The sequence below is a fragment of the Pipistrellus kuhlii genome, unplaced genomic scaffold (assembly GCF_014108245.1).
Source record: "Pipistrellus kuhlii isolate mPipKuh1 unplaced genomic scaffold, mPipKuh1.p scaffold_m20_p_15, whole genome shotgun sequence".
NCBI lineage: Eukaryota > Metazoa > Chordata > Mammalia > Chiroptera > Vespertilionidae > Pipistrellus > Pipistrellus kuhlii.
Genome location: NW_023425460.1, coordinates 40,305,591 through 40,323,436, shown reverse-complemented (window position 1 = coordinate 40,323,436; position 17,846 = coordinate 40,305,591). Strand labels below are relative to the sequence as shown.

Here is a 17,846-nt window from a genome sequence, read left to right as displayed (position 1 = left end):
CCTTGGTCCACAGCTAGTAATTGATACTTTTTATATATCTTACTATGTATGCATGTAGAAGTTACACATATTCATACACTTTTTTCCCTACTTGATGAAGATCTTACTGTATATCTTTTTTTATAACTGTTTTCTCCCCTGTTTTATACACCTAATAATTTTAGTTGCCTGTTGAATCCTATTGATTATCCTGTTTGTTCATGCTTTATCTTCATTGAAGTCAGTGGTAAACTGGTCAAATCCAAAAACTTTTACTACCTCCTCTTCCTTTATCTGTGCCCATAAATGGACTGACATAATACTCCCAACAGCTCAGTGAAGTGGTGCTGCCATTATTTAGGGTGGGTCCGGAAATGTGTCTGTATAATACTTTGAGTATTTATTAGATGTGATTATCTGCTGTACCAGAACTTCAGGAAACATATTTTTAGACACGTTTCATAAGAGCATAGGAGCTTTTCTTACAATATCCTACACTATAGCATCATCAACTTAGCTATAGTATCAGTGGGTGCTCACCGCCCTCTGCCATTGAAACCTCTGAAGTTTAGGTGAATATAGGTTCTGTCATATTTGCAAACTATGCATTACTTAACTGAAGAGCTATCTGTAGTTTTTGTATAAAATTTTAGAATTTGGAGTAAAAGCTTACAATAATAGGGGATTTAAAATGAGTATATAGATGTAACAATTCATTTGGGTATTTATTAAATGTGAAATACTTTAGAAAGCTTTCATATATAGGAAATCAGATGATCATTAATTAATATATTGTTACTTTTATTTTTTTGGCGAGGGAGCTAAGTTTATAGCTTTTAGAAAATGGTTAGCCATGCAGTAAGCATCCTGGCAGAGATCATGATTTGAGGAGAACTTAATAAAAGGGACTTTTACAAAGGTATGGGCAGGACTTAGGCTGCCCAACGAGGGAAGTGAAGGGTTCTGGGGCTGCTGGTGGAGCCATTATTGCTCTTTGGGCTAAAGCAGGGCTGGGCAACCTTTTTTCTGCCAAGAGCCGTTTGGATATTTATAGCATCATTCATAGGCCATACAAAATTATCAACTGAAAAATTAGCCTGCTAAATTTGATCAAACATTTAATTAACTCGCCCCTCATGCCTCAGCAGGGCCAGACCAGATGATTTTGCAGGCCTTATATGGCTTGAGAGCAGGACATTCCCACCCCTGGGCTAAAGGAATAGGAGAGGGCACAGATCATGCAACTCAGAGAGACAGTGGTGGTATAGAGAGAGCACCTGACCGGAGCAGTCTCCTTTGACCAACCTGAGATGACTCTAGAGGAGCCAGATCTCCCTCTCTGCCTACCCTCCAGATCTTCTGTCTGGTGACATCTGTTAGCTGAACCAACTAGGATTTGAGGCAAGGAGACTTGTTGCTGTAGTGTCAGGTCATCTTGCTGAAGCACAGGGTGGATGGGAAAGAGTGGGAAAGGGGACCCAAAGGAGTAAACAGAAAACAGCAGCCACATCAGCCAAAGTAAAAGGAATAGGAAAAGGTAAAATAAATATTAGTGACATTAGTTTGTTTATTGTTTATCTGTAGTTTTGAAATTTTCCTTTCCTTTTTAAAATTTCACAGATCCTGGGAATGTTGTTCCAAAATAAAAAAATACATTGGTGATATTATAGAGAAATAATATTTAAAAATTTAGTTTTATTTAAAAAATTTAATGCTAGATACTTTTCCCTCCCCCCCTCCCCAAAGGCCAATAAGAAATGTGAAGAGGCTCGCCAGGAAAAAGAAGCAATGATAATGAAGTATGTAAGAGGTGAGAAAGAATCTTTAGACCTCCGAAAGGAAAAAGAGGTACTTGAGAGAAAACTTAGAGATGCAAATAAAGAAACTGAGAAAAACACTAACAAAATTAAGCTGCTTTCTCAAGAGAAAGGACGTTTGCAACAGCTGTATGAGACAAAGGTATAACTTGCGCTATTGTACCTTATTTGAAATGTATTCTGTTTGCTTTTTCTTAGATAATCATAACTTACCACGGTTAAACCACTATTAAACATCAAGTTGTTTAGTTTACCTTATAAGTATATGAATGCTTTACTAATTCCAGCTGTTTCCTGTGTGCAGAAAATGTTACTGGGAAAAGATGAGAAATTGACAGAGGTTTTTTATTAGATAAAATTTTTTTGAAAGATTTTTTAAACTTTTTCATTAAAACTATATGTTGAAGAAATTAGTTTGTGCCTCAAAGGAAGATTTTGGCAAGATATATATATACATAGTAGTGTCAAAGTGTTGATGGTTTAATAAGTGTCATTTGACCAGAATCCTAATGTAACACTTACTCATTATAGAATAGAATTTGCATTTTGGGGATAAAAAACATGTTTTTAGTCCTAGCCAGAACATGTTTTTTGCTTGGTGGTTAGAGCATTGGCTCATAGACTGAGGGTCGCGGGTTGGACTCTGGTCAAGGGCACATACCTCAGTCACAGGATCCTGAGCCCCAGTTGGGGGGCAATCAATCAATATTTCTCTCAGTCTCTACCCATCCCTTCCACTCTCTCTCAAAATCAATGGAAAAATGTCCTTGGGTGAGGATTAACAAAATAAACAAATATTGTTCTTAGATGCTGTCTAGGAGATTTAATTACTTAGCTATTCAGAGCCCTTGTGTTAACTAGCAGCCTCATTGCATGATCTCATTTCCAGTGGATTATCACTTTTTGATCTTCTTGATGATGAATGTTATTATTTTTTATAATATATTTTTATTGATCTCAGAGAAGAAGGGAGAGGGAAAGAGAGAGAACATCAGTGATGAGAGAGATTCATTGATCGCTGCTTTCTGCATGCCCACACTGAAGATTGAGCCCGCAACCTAGGCATGTGCCCTGACCAGGAATCGAACTGTGATTTTCTGGTTCATAGGTTGATGCTCAACCACTGAGCCATGCTGGCCAGGCTAATGTTATTTATTTATTTAAAATAATATTTTTATTGATTTTTTTACAGAGCAGAAGGGAGAGGGATAGAGAGTTAGAAACATTGATGAGAGAGAAACATCAATCAGCTGCCTCCTGCACCTGTGCCTGCAACCAAGGTAATAATACATGCCCTTGACTAGAATCGAACCTGGGACCCTTGAGTTTGCGGGCTGATGCTCTACCCACTGAGCCAAACTGGTTAGGGCTAATGTTATTTTTTTTTATTAGTTAACTTTTAGTTCAGGAAAGTTGTCATTGTCTCAGAAATCCTGGCAAAACCAATTTAATTCTTATTTTACTTTAAAGCCAAGTGGTTGAGCAGAATAAAGGTATGACTGTACTTGCAACATATCTAGTTGGTTAAATTATATATTAATTATGTCTGTAACAGGATTTAGGATTTTACTGCTCTCTTATGATTTGCACTTTAAATCAGTTTTATGGTTTATAGGCCATAATAATGTGCCATCTTCTGAATTATTGTGTTATTGTATTGATTATTTTGAGGTGGGATAAACATACACAAATAATTGGTTGATTGTAAAATGAAAAAATATGACCTAGTGATATTATTTTAGGAAGGTGAAGCTACTAGACTCATCAGAGAAATAGAAAAACTAAAGGAAGATATCAACTCTCACATCATTAAAGTAAAATGGGCACAAAACAAATTAAAAGTGGAAATGGATTCGCACAAGGTGAGTACTGGGATGCAGTGGAAAAATCATTAGAATCAGTTTTAAGAGCAAATGCAGTAATAGTTAATGAGGCATAAAGTTTAATTTAGTGACTCCTGTAGGATAGCTTGGGCCTGCATATTTGGTGATTGCGAGCCTTAGAGTTAGCCTTGAGTTCTCAGTCACCATATTGAGCCCCTTAGCAAATCCTGCTGACTGCTCTCAAGTCTGACACCATTCCCAGTGAAAGTTCCCCTGGCTACCCTCTCGGAATTTTCAACACCTGCCCCCAGACTTTCTCATGTCTTTATTTTTACTCCTTAGTACTTGTCACCATCTAATACAACATTTTCACTTGTGTAGTATTTATTTATTATGTACCTTCATCTAGAATATCAGCTTGTGAGAGTAGAGATTTTGTCTTTTTTTTTTTTTTTTTTTTTTTTTTAAAACACCATTGTTTCCCAGAGCATAGTACAGTGCCTGGTACATGGTAGGTGCTCAGTGAATACAGAATGAATGAATCAGCGAGTGAAACATGGTTAATACCTTAACAAACATACATTTAATGTGATTCTCACTTTTATTTATTTATTTAGTAAATACTTATTTGGCATATAGAAATCTCTCAATTGCTATTTTTTGAGTGAATGAAGTGAGTACCTCCTGTGTGTCAAACTCTGTTTTAGTTACTGGTCACATAGAAATTGGGGGAAGGGAGACCAGATCAAATTTCTCTCTGTGTCCTCTTATTGAAATAATATTCTAACATTTAAAGGGTATATATATTAGAAAAAGTCTCCAAATACTTTTAAAAGTGATACTGACTTTTAATACAATTCAAATTATTATTGACATCAACTAAAAGTATATAAGTAAATACTTAATTGTATGATAGACTTATACAAAAACAAATGATATATAAGAAGCAGTATGTGAAGCATAGATGAAGGGGAAAATATTACAAGTGGAGGAACAATAAGAAAAAAAGGGAAAAACTATTGGTATTTGGGAAGACCACCCTAAATAGAACAGAAGGTTTATGTATTATGTTTCCTTTATTAATTCAACAAATATTACTTGCACCATTAATAAGGGGCAAATTCTGAGCTAGATGCCGCCCAGAAGCTGCTTTCCAATGGGGAAAACACAGAAGCTATGGTCACTATATCAGTTGTTACAATCTAGGAATGCCCTGGATTCTATCGATGGGAAAGCAGAATAGCAGCATTTGCCCCTTTCTGAAGAGAAGCTCTAAGAGATGTTTTAATTTGAAATCAACATGATAGCCAAACCCCTGGGACTGGATGGGTACTCTGCAGAAGTATGGAGAAAGAGCTGAGGGCAGGGATATGTCTTGGGAAATTGCCGCAGGAAATAGAAAAGCAGTTGAGGAACTAGAGAAGGCCACAATCAAGAGGGACCAAACGGCGTACTGTCTTGTAATGGAAACAGGAAGGTTGTTCAAAGAGTAGGGAGTGGTCAGAACTGGAGCAAAGTCAAGAAGAAGAAGAAAGGAGAAGAAGGAAGTAATTGAATTGAATTTAACAAGAGAGTATTACCTGCAAACCTTCAGAATGGCTGTTTCAGGAGAGTGGTTAGGCATAGAAACCAACCTGCAGCATGAATCTATAAAAAAACCTGTTTTTAATAGATACCACCGCATAAACCAAAGAATTGTCGTGTGTGTGTGTGTGTGTGTGTGTGTGTGTGAAAAGAACTATTTAATATTTGCTCTTGTTGTCTGACCAGGTTAATTAGTAAATTCTAGTGATTTGCTGAGAACTTTATGAAATTTAACTTTATTTAAATGGCTTTTAATTATTCGGCCCCTCAGTGGCAGTGCTGAGACAAAAACTTTCCCTGCCCTGGCCATTGTTCCTACCGTTCACCACATGATTGTGCCCATGTTTGTCACTGTCCTTTATCAATGCAGGAAACCAAAGATAAACTCAAAGAGACAACAACAAAGTTAACCCAAGCAAAGGAAGAAGCAGATCAGATACGAAAAAATTGTCAGGATATGATAAAAACATACCAGGTATGCTAACTTTTTTAATAGATTAGTAACGAATAATGTCAATATTAATATTATTTCATTAAAGTTTGTATCTATAATATTTGAAGTGTGGAATGTATTGGTAGGTCAGTTAAATAAAAAACAGGTTATTTCTGATGTCAAAGTACTTGTAGCTTATATAGAGATCTCATTAACTAAATAAAAACACTAGAAAATGTCAGAAGAATAAAGAGTACATGTTTGTAAATGTATAAGTTAAAAAAAAACCCACTGTATTATGTTACATGTGTTAGGTATGCAATTCTTGTTCTTGCAAAATCAACATATTTAAAATCTTTCAATGAAGTCATCATTTGTAGATAATTATACTATAGATTTCTTAACACACCTAATTGCAAAAGCCTTCTTCACTTTTCAAAGTATAAAACTTTAACAAGTTGTACCTTTAAAATTTATTTTCCACTAGGAATCAGAAGAAATTAAATCCAATGAGCTTGATGCCAAGCTCAGAGTCACAAAAGGAGAGCTTGAAAAACAAATGCAGGAAAAATCTGACCAGCTAGAGGTGAGTGGTTCTTTGTATACCCTAGATTGTGTAATAAATACAGGAGAGGAATAAGGAGTACTTACTGTCATCTACTTTGAAAGCCTTTGGGAGGAGCAGGATCAGTTTAGTACATAATGACCTGTGGTTTCTTTTAAACTTGCTAAAAGATGCATCACGCCAAGATCAAGGAGCTGGAGGACCTGAAGAGGACGTTTAAGGAGGGCATGGATGAGCTACGGACCCTGAGGACAAAGGTAATCACATCTTTGGGCGTGACTCAGACGAAGGGTAAACTTTTTTAATTTTGGACTCATTCTGAGTTTTAAACTGTTGGGGAAAGGGTATTTAGGACTTTTCCAAAATGAAAGAACTCATAGGAGTAGCATATCAATCCCCTAGCAATAAAATGGACTCTCTTACTGAGATGAAAATGTCTTCTATTTCACCCCCTTCGAAGAGTTCCCAACATTCCTGCTTTTTAACACATTTGCTGGATCTATAACTTATTCTTGGGCAGTCTTATCAGTAAATTAATTGGATTTTAGAACTGTTAGTATGAGAAAAGAATAGTTTCTTAATATTTCTCCCAGGTATATTTAATAGGCTTGTATACAGTTTTAATTTTTAACAACCTGTTAAGTTCTTTGCAGTGCTTATTGTCTTTATAATAAGACTAGTATCCCTTTTAATGTAATTGTGAGAGTACCATTGTATATCATTCATTTATTTAGAAATAGGCTTTTAAGTAACCACTTTGAGTTTGCAAGCACAGTAATTTTCAAAGTGTTTTCCCTGTACACTTCTGTTTGTTCTCCACCCCAGTTCCTTGAGGTAGGTAGAGAAAGTATGTCCTCTTTTCAGGTGAAGAAATGGAGATTCAGCAAAAATAAAGTGACATACTGAAATTCCCAGAGCTAACTCAGAGGAAATCTGAGATGAAACCCAGGACTGTTAACTTCCCATTATGTTTTCTTCACGTTAATTAACACAGCTTCAGAATTCAGCTTAGGTTGTTCATATCTAACCACTACCTGAAATAGCTAATAAGGAACAAGAAAATATTGTTTGTAGTTAAACTTGGTTATGATTTGTGATAGGTGAAATGTCTAGAAGATGAACGATTAAGAACAGAAGATGAATTATCGAAATATAAGGAAATTATTAATCGCCAAAAAGCTGAAATTCAGAACTTCTTGGACAAAATGAAAATTGCAGATCAGATACAGGAGCAACATCAAAGGTATAAAATGTGCAATTTCTGTTTGTGCTAATCAGTAGGCTTTTAGATTCTATCCCAGGTTTCTATTTTTAAATGCAATTATTGCATCAAACAAGAATAATTTGAAAATTTTACTGGCTAAAAGTTTTTAAATTTTGGTCTTTCTTTGATTTTTTTTTTTTTTTTTTTTTTATTATCTTTGAAGTTCCTATCATGGCTTCTAAAAAATCAAAGTTTATATTTCCTGAACATTGTCAGTAGTAGTTTATAAGACAGAATGGATTTGCGTTTCTTTATTCATTACTTAGCTTTCAAATTGTGTTACTTACACACAATAGTTAACTTTTCCTCCTACAAGGTAGATATACATCTATATCTTTGTATGCACGTAGCTTGAGGTCAGGATCTGAAGTTATTCCTTGGCTTCTTATAAACCCTGTAGCTAAACTACTCATGAAATTACCTGGCAGAGCATGGATTCAGGTTAAATCCAGATACTTCTCATACCCAGGCTGCTGAGTCTTCCTAAAGAAACCTCACCGTTCTCCAGAGTTACACTGCTATAAACTCATGGTTAGCAGCCTCACCTGGGAATATTAATGCACCTCAAACCCTATCATGTCCTTAGAGCCTTCTCCCCCATCTTCTCCGCATCTCTTCTAAACCTACGGCTTTCTTCACATGCTCATCTTCCTTCTCCCCTTACTGTTTACTCTGACTGCACAGAAGAAATGGGAGCTATCAGTTGACAAGTTCAAAACCTCTTGCTATTCGTCCTTTGAACTTACCTGCATCTACAACCATTCTTCCTTCTTTTCCTTCTGTTAGGGAAGAAATGTTCCTGTTCCTCTCTGAATGGAATTGTTCTCCACTTCATTTGTGGGTCCCATATGTTCCTGCCTTCTCAGGGTCTTTGTTGATTATTCTTTCTTTATCCTTTTCTCTTACCGCTATCTTTCTACTAACTGTTTTCTTTCTACATGTAAATATTATTATATCTTACAAACATCAAGCTCCAGTGACCTTCTCCTCCCTTTCTCCTTTCCTTCACAGCCACACATCTTTATAGGGTCATCTCTGCCTGGCCTTCATTTACTTCTTTGTTCTTCTAACCCTCTCCACTCGTCCAAGCTTCTATTCCAACATTCCATTAAAAACTGCTATGCCTCCTTAAATCTAGTAGACACTTCCTCAGGCTAAGTGTGGCTTGAGTTTTCAGTATTGATACAACTAAACTCCTTCCTTCTTCCCTCCCTCCCTCCCTCCCTCCCTCCCTCCCTCCCTCCCTCCCTTCCTCCCTCCCTCGTATTCCTAGCTCTTAGTTCCCAGTATGTTTCACAAGTAAAAGTACCTTTAGAAAGCATTTTCTTCTGTGAAAATTCCCAAACCATTAATTTAATGTTTTTCAATGGTTATTTATTTTTTCTTAAATATAAACTTTGTTTTTTAGAGGTAAACAAGAAATTGAGAATTTGAAGGAAGAAGTGGAAAGTCTTAATTCTTTGATTAATGATCTACAAAAAGACATCGAAGGCAGTAGGAAAAGAGAATCTGAGCTACTGCTGTTTACAGAAAAACTTACTAGTAAGAACGCACAACTTCAGTCTGAATGCAATTCCTTACAGTCCCAGTGTGACAAGCTTTCCTGTAGTGAAAGTCAGTTACAAAGCCAGTGTGAGCAAATGAAACAGGCAAACACCAGCTTGGTAAGTATAATTGTACATCCACCATTTAAAGCAACATAGCGAGACGCACTAATCGATTTCCCTCTAGCATAAACCTACTGTAGTTGATCTAAGCTCTTTTTTATTGGCACTGACTTTCTTACAAATTTTTCAAATGCTGTGAGGAATGTTGGTTTTCCTTTCAACTTAGGTAGCTTATCATAAAAAATTTCCTTGAAATGGTTGATTTATTTCACTTTTGAAAATAAGAAAATCAGGGGTTTTGACCTTCTAACTAGAATTACTGTATCTTTTTATTTATTTATTTTAATCTTCACCCAAGGATATTTTCCCATTGATTTTTAGAATGGAATTGAGAGAGAGGAACAGAGAGAGAGACATTGATGTGGGAGAGATACATTGATTGGTTGCCCCAGACCAGGGCCAGGAGCCTGCAACCAAGACCAGGGCCAGGAGCCTGTAACCAAGATACGTGCCCTTGACCAAAATCAAACCTGGGACCCTTCAGTCCACAGGCCACTCTATCCACTGAGCCAAACCAGCTTGGGCTGGAATTACTATATCTTTTTAAAATTTTTACATTTTTGTACTTTAAAAATGGTTTAATATTTCCGAGTTATGAGAGTGCCTTCAAGTTATTTATAAAAATAATTTGAGATTTTAGTTAAAAAATCCAGAGACATGTACTACATGTTTTTTTTTGCATGTGTAAACTGGTAGATGTAGTAATGTACCCCCGGATTGCTATGTGAAGAATTTGAGCTCAGTAAACAAAACCTGGTAAGGAGTGATGATAGAAGAATCTACTATCAAAGATGTATTTTGATGTTTTAAACTGTGAGATAATGGAAACATACAAGCCACCTATAAAAATTGGTATTTGTTTTTTTTTATCTTAATTTAACATTTAGGAAAGTAGATTGTTGAAAGAGGAAGAATTGCGAAAAGAGGAAGTCCAGACCCTGCAAGCTGAACTCACTTGTAAACAAACAGAAGTTAAAGCATTGAGTACCCAAGTTGAAGAATTAAAAGATGATTTAGTAACTCAAAGACGTAAGCATGCCTCTAGTGTCAAGGATCTTACCAAACAACTTCAGCAAGGTAAGACATTCTTCCACACTTAGACCTGGAATGTTTTTGTTTCTTCTCATCTTTAGGATTTATAGAAAAAAATACTTTTCACTTCAGGTTCTATCACATTGATTAGAGCCTTACGTTCTTTCTAATGTACTATTGTTCATAAACCAAATTGCTAAACTTCTTGCAGTTACATGAATAGTTTGTAGCATCTTCTATGCTAAAGGATATTTGTTCATGGAACTTAAGGCAGTAATGTCGAAATATTTTTGATCACATACCCCTAGTAAAAATGACTTCAGCACTTGTTCTCTAATTTATATATATTTATAAATTTTAAACATGTGTTATTCTATTTGATGTATATTAGAATGTTACCAATGCATATTAGACAATAATAAAAATAGAAATTTTAAAGGGTCAGATTAAATATAAGTATTAATAGCAGTTCTAAAATTTTCTCCCTACACTTGTGTATGAATTGTTTTGTGCAGCATCTTTCGAGCTTGCATCCTATATAGTAGACTTCTAACTTAGAGATCGGTGAGACGTAACCTTTCATTGTACAGGGAATTGAGACCCAGAAAGCTTATAGGTTAACCAAACACAGTGATTGATAGGCAGAGCTGGAATTCAGATTTCTTTCATTTAAAATTCATACAACTTTTGGGAGTGTGTGCCCTGCGCTTGGTACAAAGATGAATAAGGTATACATTCTGACTTCCTATTCTTTATATTTCCCTCTGCTTTATTTGTGTCAAAACAGGATTAAACATAGTAACAAAAGATTTAGCATTTACATAATATAAATGTATTCAGCTATTTGCCTTGAGAAGTCAGTTCGTTTTTATAGATATCATTGAAGTGAAATTTGGGGGAAATTTCTGATACCCTACATCTTTCAGGACTCCAGAAGTTATGCTCAGTGTTCGTAAGTGATGCCAGCCAGTATCAGTTGTCATCATAATGTTTCTATATATGTTGTATTTGACCTGTGCATTTCTAGGTGTCATTTTGTATAAATGACACCTTTGGCCCTCCTGGCCTGAGTGAGTTTAGCAATAAAAATCAGAGGTAGTAGGAGCAAATAAATGATCACGATAATTGTCACAATAACCCGTTTCTTTCTTCTCCAGCTCGAAGAAAGTTGGATCAGGTGGAGAACGGAGGCTACGACAAAGAAGTCAGCAGCATGGGAAGTCGTTCTAGTTCATCAGGTAAAGAACGAACGGTGTTAGTGTTTTGTGATTGATTATAAAAAGGAATAGCATATTTTGTTTTAAAAGGTATTGAAACATTTTTCTTTCATTTTGAATTTTAAAAAGTGGCAGTTGTACATATTATAAGCAATATTTCCATTATCCAGGGTTTCAAGTTTGCCATGTGGTTCTTTCCCCCCACCCCACCTCCCACTCCCAGTTCTGGAATGTAAAGCTCTTATTAGTTAAAAGTATAGATGACATACAACATTATATTAGTTTCAGGTGTATGTCACATGGTTCTTTATCATCTATTCCTCTACCTTCTTTTTTCTTACCTACTTTGTCTCTATTCTGTGTAACAACTTCCTCTTCCATTCTTAAATTCAATTTGTATCCATCCCTACAGAGAGATTTGCTGTATTGTGGTCTCTTTTTATACTTTTATATTACTTTTAATACCTGAGAACTACTGAAGTGACCATTGTTATATATCAGATATTTAAATGTATTTACACACATGTGTTTTTAAAATATTATAATTTCTCATGGTAAATATGCTTATAGTACAACAGAAATGAATAGAGTCTATGAAAGTATGATTGGTAACATTGTGAAAATGGTAATTAGCAAAATATCAATGTGTTTATCAATTTTGGAATGCCAGGAACCATGCTCAATGCTTTAAGTATATCATTTACTCTGCAAAAGTCATGTTACAGTTCCCACTTTAAAGTGTGTTTCCATGACTCACCCCAAATCCTCAGTGACTGAGTGCTCAGATTCTAAAGACTGCACTGCTCCAGGAGTTGCATATTAGGGGAGAAAATGCCATCTATACGTACGATAATGGGAAACGGTGTAGCAGAAGAAATGTGGATTTGAAATTACACATAGGTATTTAGGTCCCAGCTCTGCCATTTATTAACGTATGATGTTGGGTAAGATACAATACATTACCTGTCTAAAATCTATAGAATGGTGGGTGGGGGGGGAGAGCTTAACTTTGTAGCTAAAAAGATCAAAAATTATTTACAGCTAATATCGATAAAAATAATAACTAGCATTCACTTAGAGCTCACTACATATATGCATTGTTGCAAGCACTTCACATGTATTAACTCACTTAAATGAGGATAATAATCCTGTGAAGTGAATAATGTTGTTGATCTCATTTTAAGATGAAGTGACCATGGCACAGCCCAAGTCTCACAGCTGGAACGTGGGATTTGAACCAAGGGAGGCCAGGCTCCTGAGCTGAGCTGACTAAGCTTAGCCCACATGGCTGTATTCTACTCTCCCTGTCTGTCTCTTTTTCTTGGTTTGATTTTGGTCTTACTTCAGACTTGTTATTTCTGACTTCCTATTCCTGAAAGACATACCCTATTTTCCGGCGTATAAGACGACTTTTGAAACGAAAAAAATTCTGCTCAGATTGGCCAGAGTCAGAGAGGCGCGGTCTATTAAAAAAAAAGAACTGGTGTCGGAAGTGGGGGGGGGGGGGGGTAGTCTTATACAGCAAATATAGGCCTAAACATATGTTTTAACTGTAAAATTAGGGCGGTCATCTTATACGCCGGAAAATACGGTAGTAGATCTTTTTGTACTTCTATCATCAGTATGTTCAGAAATAAGAACTCAAACCAGGTATGACTTGTGTTGGGTCCTGTGCCCAACTCTGTTAGAGTTGATTTGAAAGTCATTATAGAAGAAACAATCTGAGATTAGAGATGACTTTAAACCAGATATAATACCTAAACTATTTTTTCTCTTCAGGGTCCATTAATGCTCGAAGCAGCGCAGAAGATCGATCTCCGGAAAATACCGGGTCGTCGATAGCTGTGGATAACTTCCCAGAAGTAGACAAGGCCATGCTGATTGAGAGGATAGTAAGGCTGCAGAAAGCACATGCCCGGAAGCATGAAAAGATAGAATTTATGGAGGATCACATCAAGCAATTGGTGGAAGAAATTAGGAAAAAAACAAAGTATGTATTATTATTATGGTCACATATTTTGTGTTTAAAATACCATTATTCAGATGGTTAACTTACTGTTTTTTAATTAATCACACCAAGATCCTATCTTTTAAAAAATAATTATAGTCATTCACTTAGAAATCTTTTATTAATCACTTATTGTGTTCTAGGTTTAGGAATACAGAGATTAAGGAAAACACAGATCTTTCCTTTAAGGGGATAATGGATTTCAGTACACATTAGTTCTTAGTGTATTAACCCTTTTGTGAAAAATCTGCCCCCGGCTCTGTTGTCCAGCACCTCCTCTTGTTGTCCCACCTCCTCTTACTTTCTTCAGCACCAACGTTGGCCTTTGAGTTCCCTGGATGTTCTTCTGCCTGTTCTTGTGTCTTTCTCTATGTTTTTGAGGTCTTCTCATGCAGGCCATGTCTTGAAAGTCTGTGTTTGGGTTCTTTTTTTTTTGGGTAACCCAAGGAATCATAAATTATGCCATCACTAATTGTCTCGGCACTACCAGAAAGGGTTCTAAATCCCAACACAAAGGTGACATCCGCTGTGGTCTTACACAATCTGGCTAGTTTTTCCCAAATTTCTGTCTAAGGTACTGTTGCTTTCCCAGCGTGAAGGATGTCAGTGACCACTTGTTTCCATTGAAGTCATCTGTTGGTTATGAACTTCCCGGCCCGGATAATTATTGTGTTGTTCATGCTGGTGACCAATTGACATTAATTTTTTTGATATATTAAAATAACTTTGGACTTAAAGTGCTCTACTTAGGTTTTTATTTTTATGACTGATTCTAAGAGCTTTATAGTGTTTTGAATTATCTTTCCCACTGGGTAGAACATAGTGGAGTAATGTATTGGGCAACTACTAAGTACAAGGCACGATGCCTGTTGACTTGATAGCTCATTGATTTCTTACATCTACTCGGAGAAAATAAGTTCTCTAATTTGGCAGATAAGTCACTGGGGCTCAGGTCAAATTACTAACTGTTCCAGATTCGCACTCACCCTGGAAGTGACGGCCCCAGAGTGGAGAGTCACATCCCGTGTTGACACTCCAGGACGGTGCTGCACCAGGCCCCTCACAAACACCATGCTCCTTTCAGGGCTTTGATAGTGCAGTCTGTCAGCACGATTTTCTCATGTTTATTTTGAAATAATTTTAGACTTAGAGAAAAGTTTGCCCATAACTTTGAAAAGAAAAAGAGTAAAATACAGTTTTAAGCTTAACAGGAAAATTGAAAATATGAACTGAAATAGGAACAAAAAACTGCTCAAATACTTTTATTCAAGTAATAAGGAAAGAAATGGAAAAGCATTGTTTAAATGTCTTTAGGAAGGCAGCTCAATAAGGAAAACTCCTTTCTTTCCCAATATAGTTCTGTTATTAACCTTGTAGGTATTTATGCTAGTCATCTTGATACTTATGATTAGTTGACTCTTGCAAATTCCAGCATTTTTAATTCTGCAGGCACATAACTGATGGTGCGATTGTATTTTGCAGAATCATTCAGAGTTACATTTTACGGGAAGAGGCAGGCACCCTTTCTTCAGAGGCATCTGATTTTAACAAAGTCCACCTAAGTAGACGGGGAGGCATCATGGCGTCTCTGTACACATCCCATCCTGCTGATAGTGGACTGACGTTGGAACTCTCTCTGGAGATCAACCGGAAATTGCAGGCTGTTTTGGAAGATACGTTACTAAAAAATATTACTTTGAAGGTATTTATATTTCTCGTTCACTTACCCACCAGTAAACATGGCAAAATGGTGCCTGTTTTGTAGTTTGATCCAGTACATAGTGGACTATTTCTGTAATGCAAGACAGCATTTTACCCAGAGATAAAATGAGTGTGTTGTTCTCTTTCTGAAAAGTAGAGTTTTTTAACATAGCAATGAAAGAAAGAGTAAAAAATCAGTTTAGCTGTATTTTTATTTATCAATTATAGTTTACATTCAGTATTATTTTATATTAGTTTCAATGTACAGCATAGTGGTTAGACAGTTATATACTTTATAAAGTGCCCTCCCCCCCATCCCCCCGATATTTCCAGCACCCACCTGGCACCATACATAAGTATTGCAATATTATTGACTATATTCCCTATGCTGTACTTTACATCCCCATGACTGTCTTAAAACTACCAGTCTGTACTCTTAATCCCTTTCCCTTTTTGACCTAGCCCTCCCCGCTAAACCCATCATTCAGTCTGTTCTCTGTTTCTATGAGTCTGCTTCAGTTTTGTTCATTTATTTTTTTCATGAGATTCCACATATAAGTGAAATCCTATGGTATTTGTCTTTCTCTGTCTGACTTATTTCACTTAGCATAATACCCTCTAGGTCAGTGGTCGCCAACCTTTCGGACTTCACAGACCACCAGTGGTCCGAGGACCACCGGTTGGCGACCACTGCTCTAGCGACATGCTGTTCCTAATGGTAAGATTTCATTCTTTTTTATGGCTGAGTAATATCCCATTGCATTTATGTACCACAGTTGTTGTTTTTTTTTATCCACTTGTCTGTTGATGAGCCAGTTTAGCTCTTGGATAGTTAGTGGATTTCAAAAATTATTTTTTAACTTTGGAAATAATTTTATGTACCTAGAACAATTTGCTATAGCTTCAGTAAAAAAACAAATAAGTATGTCTTTGTAATATATAGGACTACTTTGCTGAAAATAGCTGTGTCTAGTTTATCTCACATAACCTATAAGACTAATCATCACTCTTCAAAATTTAGACAAAGGGAGTTCAAGTGGAACCCTTTTTACTTATTATACTTAGTAGATCTGTTCTTATTTTGCTCTTTTTTCAAATGGCTAAAGGAAAACCTACAAACACTTGGGACAGAAATAGAACGTCTTATTAAACACCAGCATGAACTAGAACAGAGGACGAAGAAAACCTAACCCGAAGCTGCTGCTCAGTGAAGAACCACCACCACACGAGGAGCAGGTCACTGCCCGTCGTCGGAACCATCCTCTGCTGTGTCAGCCAGTAAAGAATGATTGTTTCACCTGATAGACAGTATCCTTTCCCTTAGGAGTGCACTGCGGTGTGGCCTGTAAGAGTGTAGACTTGATGGAATTTGTTTTCATGTGGTGACAGCCCGCCATAGAACCAAAACAGCCTAGTTTCATTTGCTAAGAATCATTGAAATGATCAGCATTACAAGGGCTTTTGAAAACCCCTTCTCCATTTTTCCCCTTTAAAACACATAATGTCAAAAACGATCCAGCTTTTTAAAAGTACGCATGAAAGTACCAGTAATATGCTATTTTCCTAACTTAAAGAAAAATAAAAAATAAAAAATTTTGCCTTGACATTCCAATATGAAAATGGTTGTGTTTTAGGGAAGGGTACCAGTGATCCTTAAATCTTTTAATTTTAATGGAAGCCAATAGGAAAGCTAGCTTGTGGTAATTGGCCCATGATCAGGCATGTACCTTATCTGGGCTAGGTACATTTTTTTCAGATTCAAATAGTTTGAATTCTTAGTTGAGGTTTTTAAATCTTCAGTTACATAAAATATGATTTAAAATAACATGCTCATTTAGTAAATTCCTGTGGACTTCAATTATTTTTTAAAATGTGAAATTGACTAGTTATTAAAACAGAGAGATGAATAGTGAATTCTTTGGAACCGAAATACTTGAGTTTTACTAATATCGAATGCAAAGATAAACGTTTAAAATACTTATGAAGATTCTGTTCCCGAGGGAATGCACCATTCTGTACTGTTTGAGCTCCCGTTCTTCACTGTTGGTATACTTACATGTTACAGTGGAGTGATCCTACAATCCCCACATATGAGGCGTTTCAGTGTATTTATTTAAAACACAAAACAATTACTTCTTTGTAACCAAAGGAATTTTAGAGCCAAATTTATGTACCTATTGGATTTTTACAATATTTATTTGCATTGTGGCAACTTGAATGTTGCAAGTTGTAGTGTCAGTATTTCTATGTCATTGAATTTTTCTTGCTTCTTATAATTTCTCATCTGTTATAATTTCTGTTTGTGGTTTATATTTTGTCTTGCAGAAAGCCTCATTCTTGTTTTGGATATTTGCATTCCTTTTTCTCCCCTTAAGTAAGGTTTGGGATGATAGATTAAAAGCCTTTCAACAATTGTATTGCTCTCAAAGTTGGACTCGTGGTGGCAATATGCCTTTCATGGGTTTTAATATTTTTTTCAGTCATCATTGTTTAAAAAGATAATTTACTGAAGATTAGATGATTCATTATATTATTTTTTTTGGTATATTGAGTTATGTATTGTCATCCCAAAACAAAATGTTTTTACTTCAAAATGGAAATACAAGTTTTAAAACATTTTATTTTTAAAATAGCTGTTAAAAAGTATTAGTCTTACAATAATGTGTCTTGTTCTTTTTACCAATAGTAATTTAGCAGAAAAAGAGGGTAAGTGCAATCAAATTGGAATTATTTTCCCATTTGCTTCTAGACATATA

General features: G+C 35.9%; 1 protein-coding gene across 5 annotated transcripts in view; it reads left to right on the top strand.

Annotated features, from left to right (window-relative positions):
• The window catches only part of CCDC186 (coiled-coil domain containing 186), a 33,672-nt gene extending 16,970 nt beyond the window's left edge, over window positions 1–16,702 (top strand). For 3 of the 5 annotated variants that reach the window (XM_045582127.1, XM_036439108.2, XM_036439110.2), the window contains 12 exons: window positions 1,726–1,938; window positions 3,539–3,658; window positions 5,574–5,678; window positions 6,124–6,222; window positions 6,372–6,458; window positions 7,302–7,444; window positions 8,874–9,129; window positions 10,020–10,209; window positions 11,322–11,402; window positions 13,161–13,371; window positions 14,872–15,091; window positions 16,197–16,702. In XM_045582127.1, the coding sequence (XP_045438083.1) occupies window positions 1,726–1,938; window positions 3,539–3,658; window positions 5,574–5,678; window positions 6,124–6,222; window positions 6,372–6,458; window positions 7,302–7,444; window positions 8,874–9,129; window positions 10,020–10,209; window positions 11,322–11,402; window positions 13,161–13,371; window positions 14,872–15,091; window positions 16,197–16,280 (1,809 nt within the window). In that variant the 3' untranslated portion in view covers window positions 16,281–16,702. The remainder of the gene's footprint in view (window positions 1–1,725; window positions 1,939–3,538; window positions 3,659–5,573; window positions 5,679–6,123; window positions 6,223–6,371; window positions 6,459–7,301; window positions 7,445–8,873; window positions 9,130–10,019; window positions 10,210–11,321; window positions 11,403–13,160; window positions 13,372–14,871; window positions 15,092–16,196) is intronic. The other 2 variants (XM_045582128.1, XM_045582129.1) reach the window with 2 other exon arrangements.
• Window positions 16,703–17,846: the final 1,144 nt, after the last annotated feature.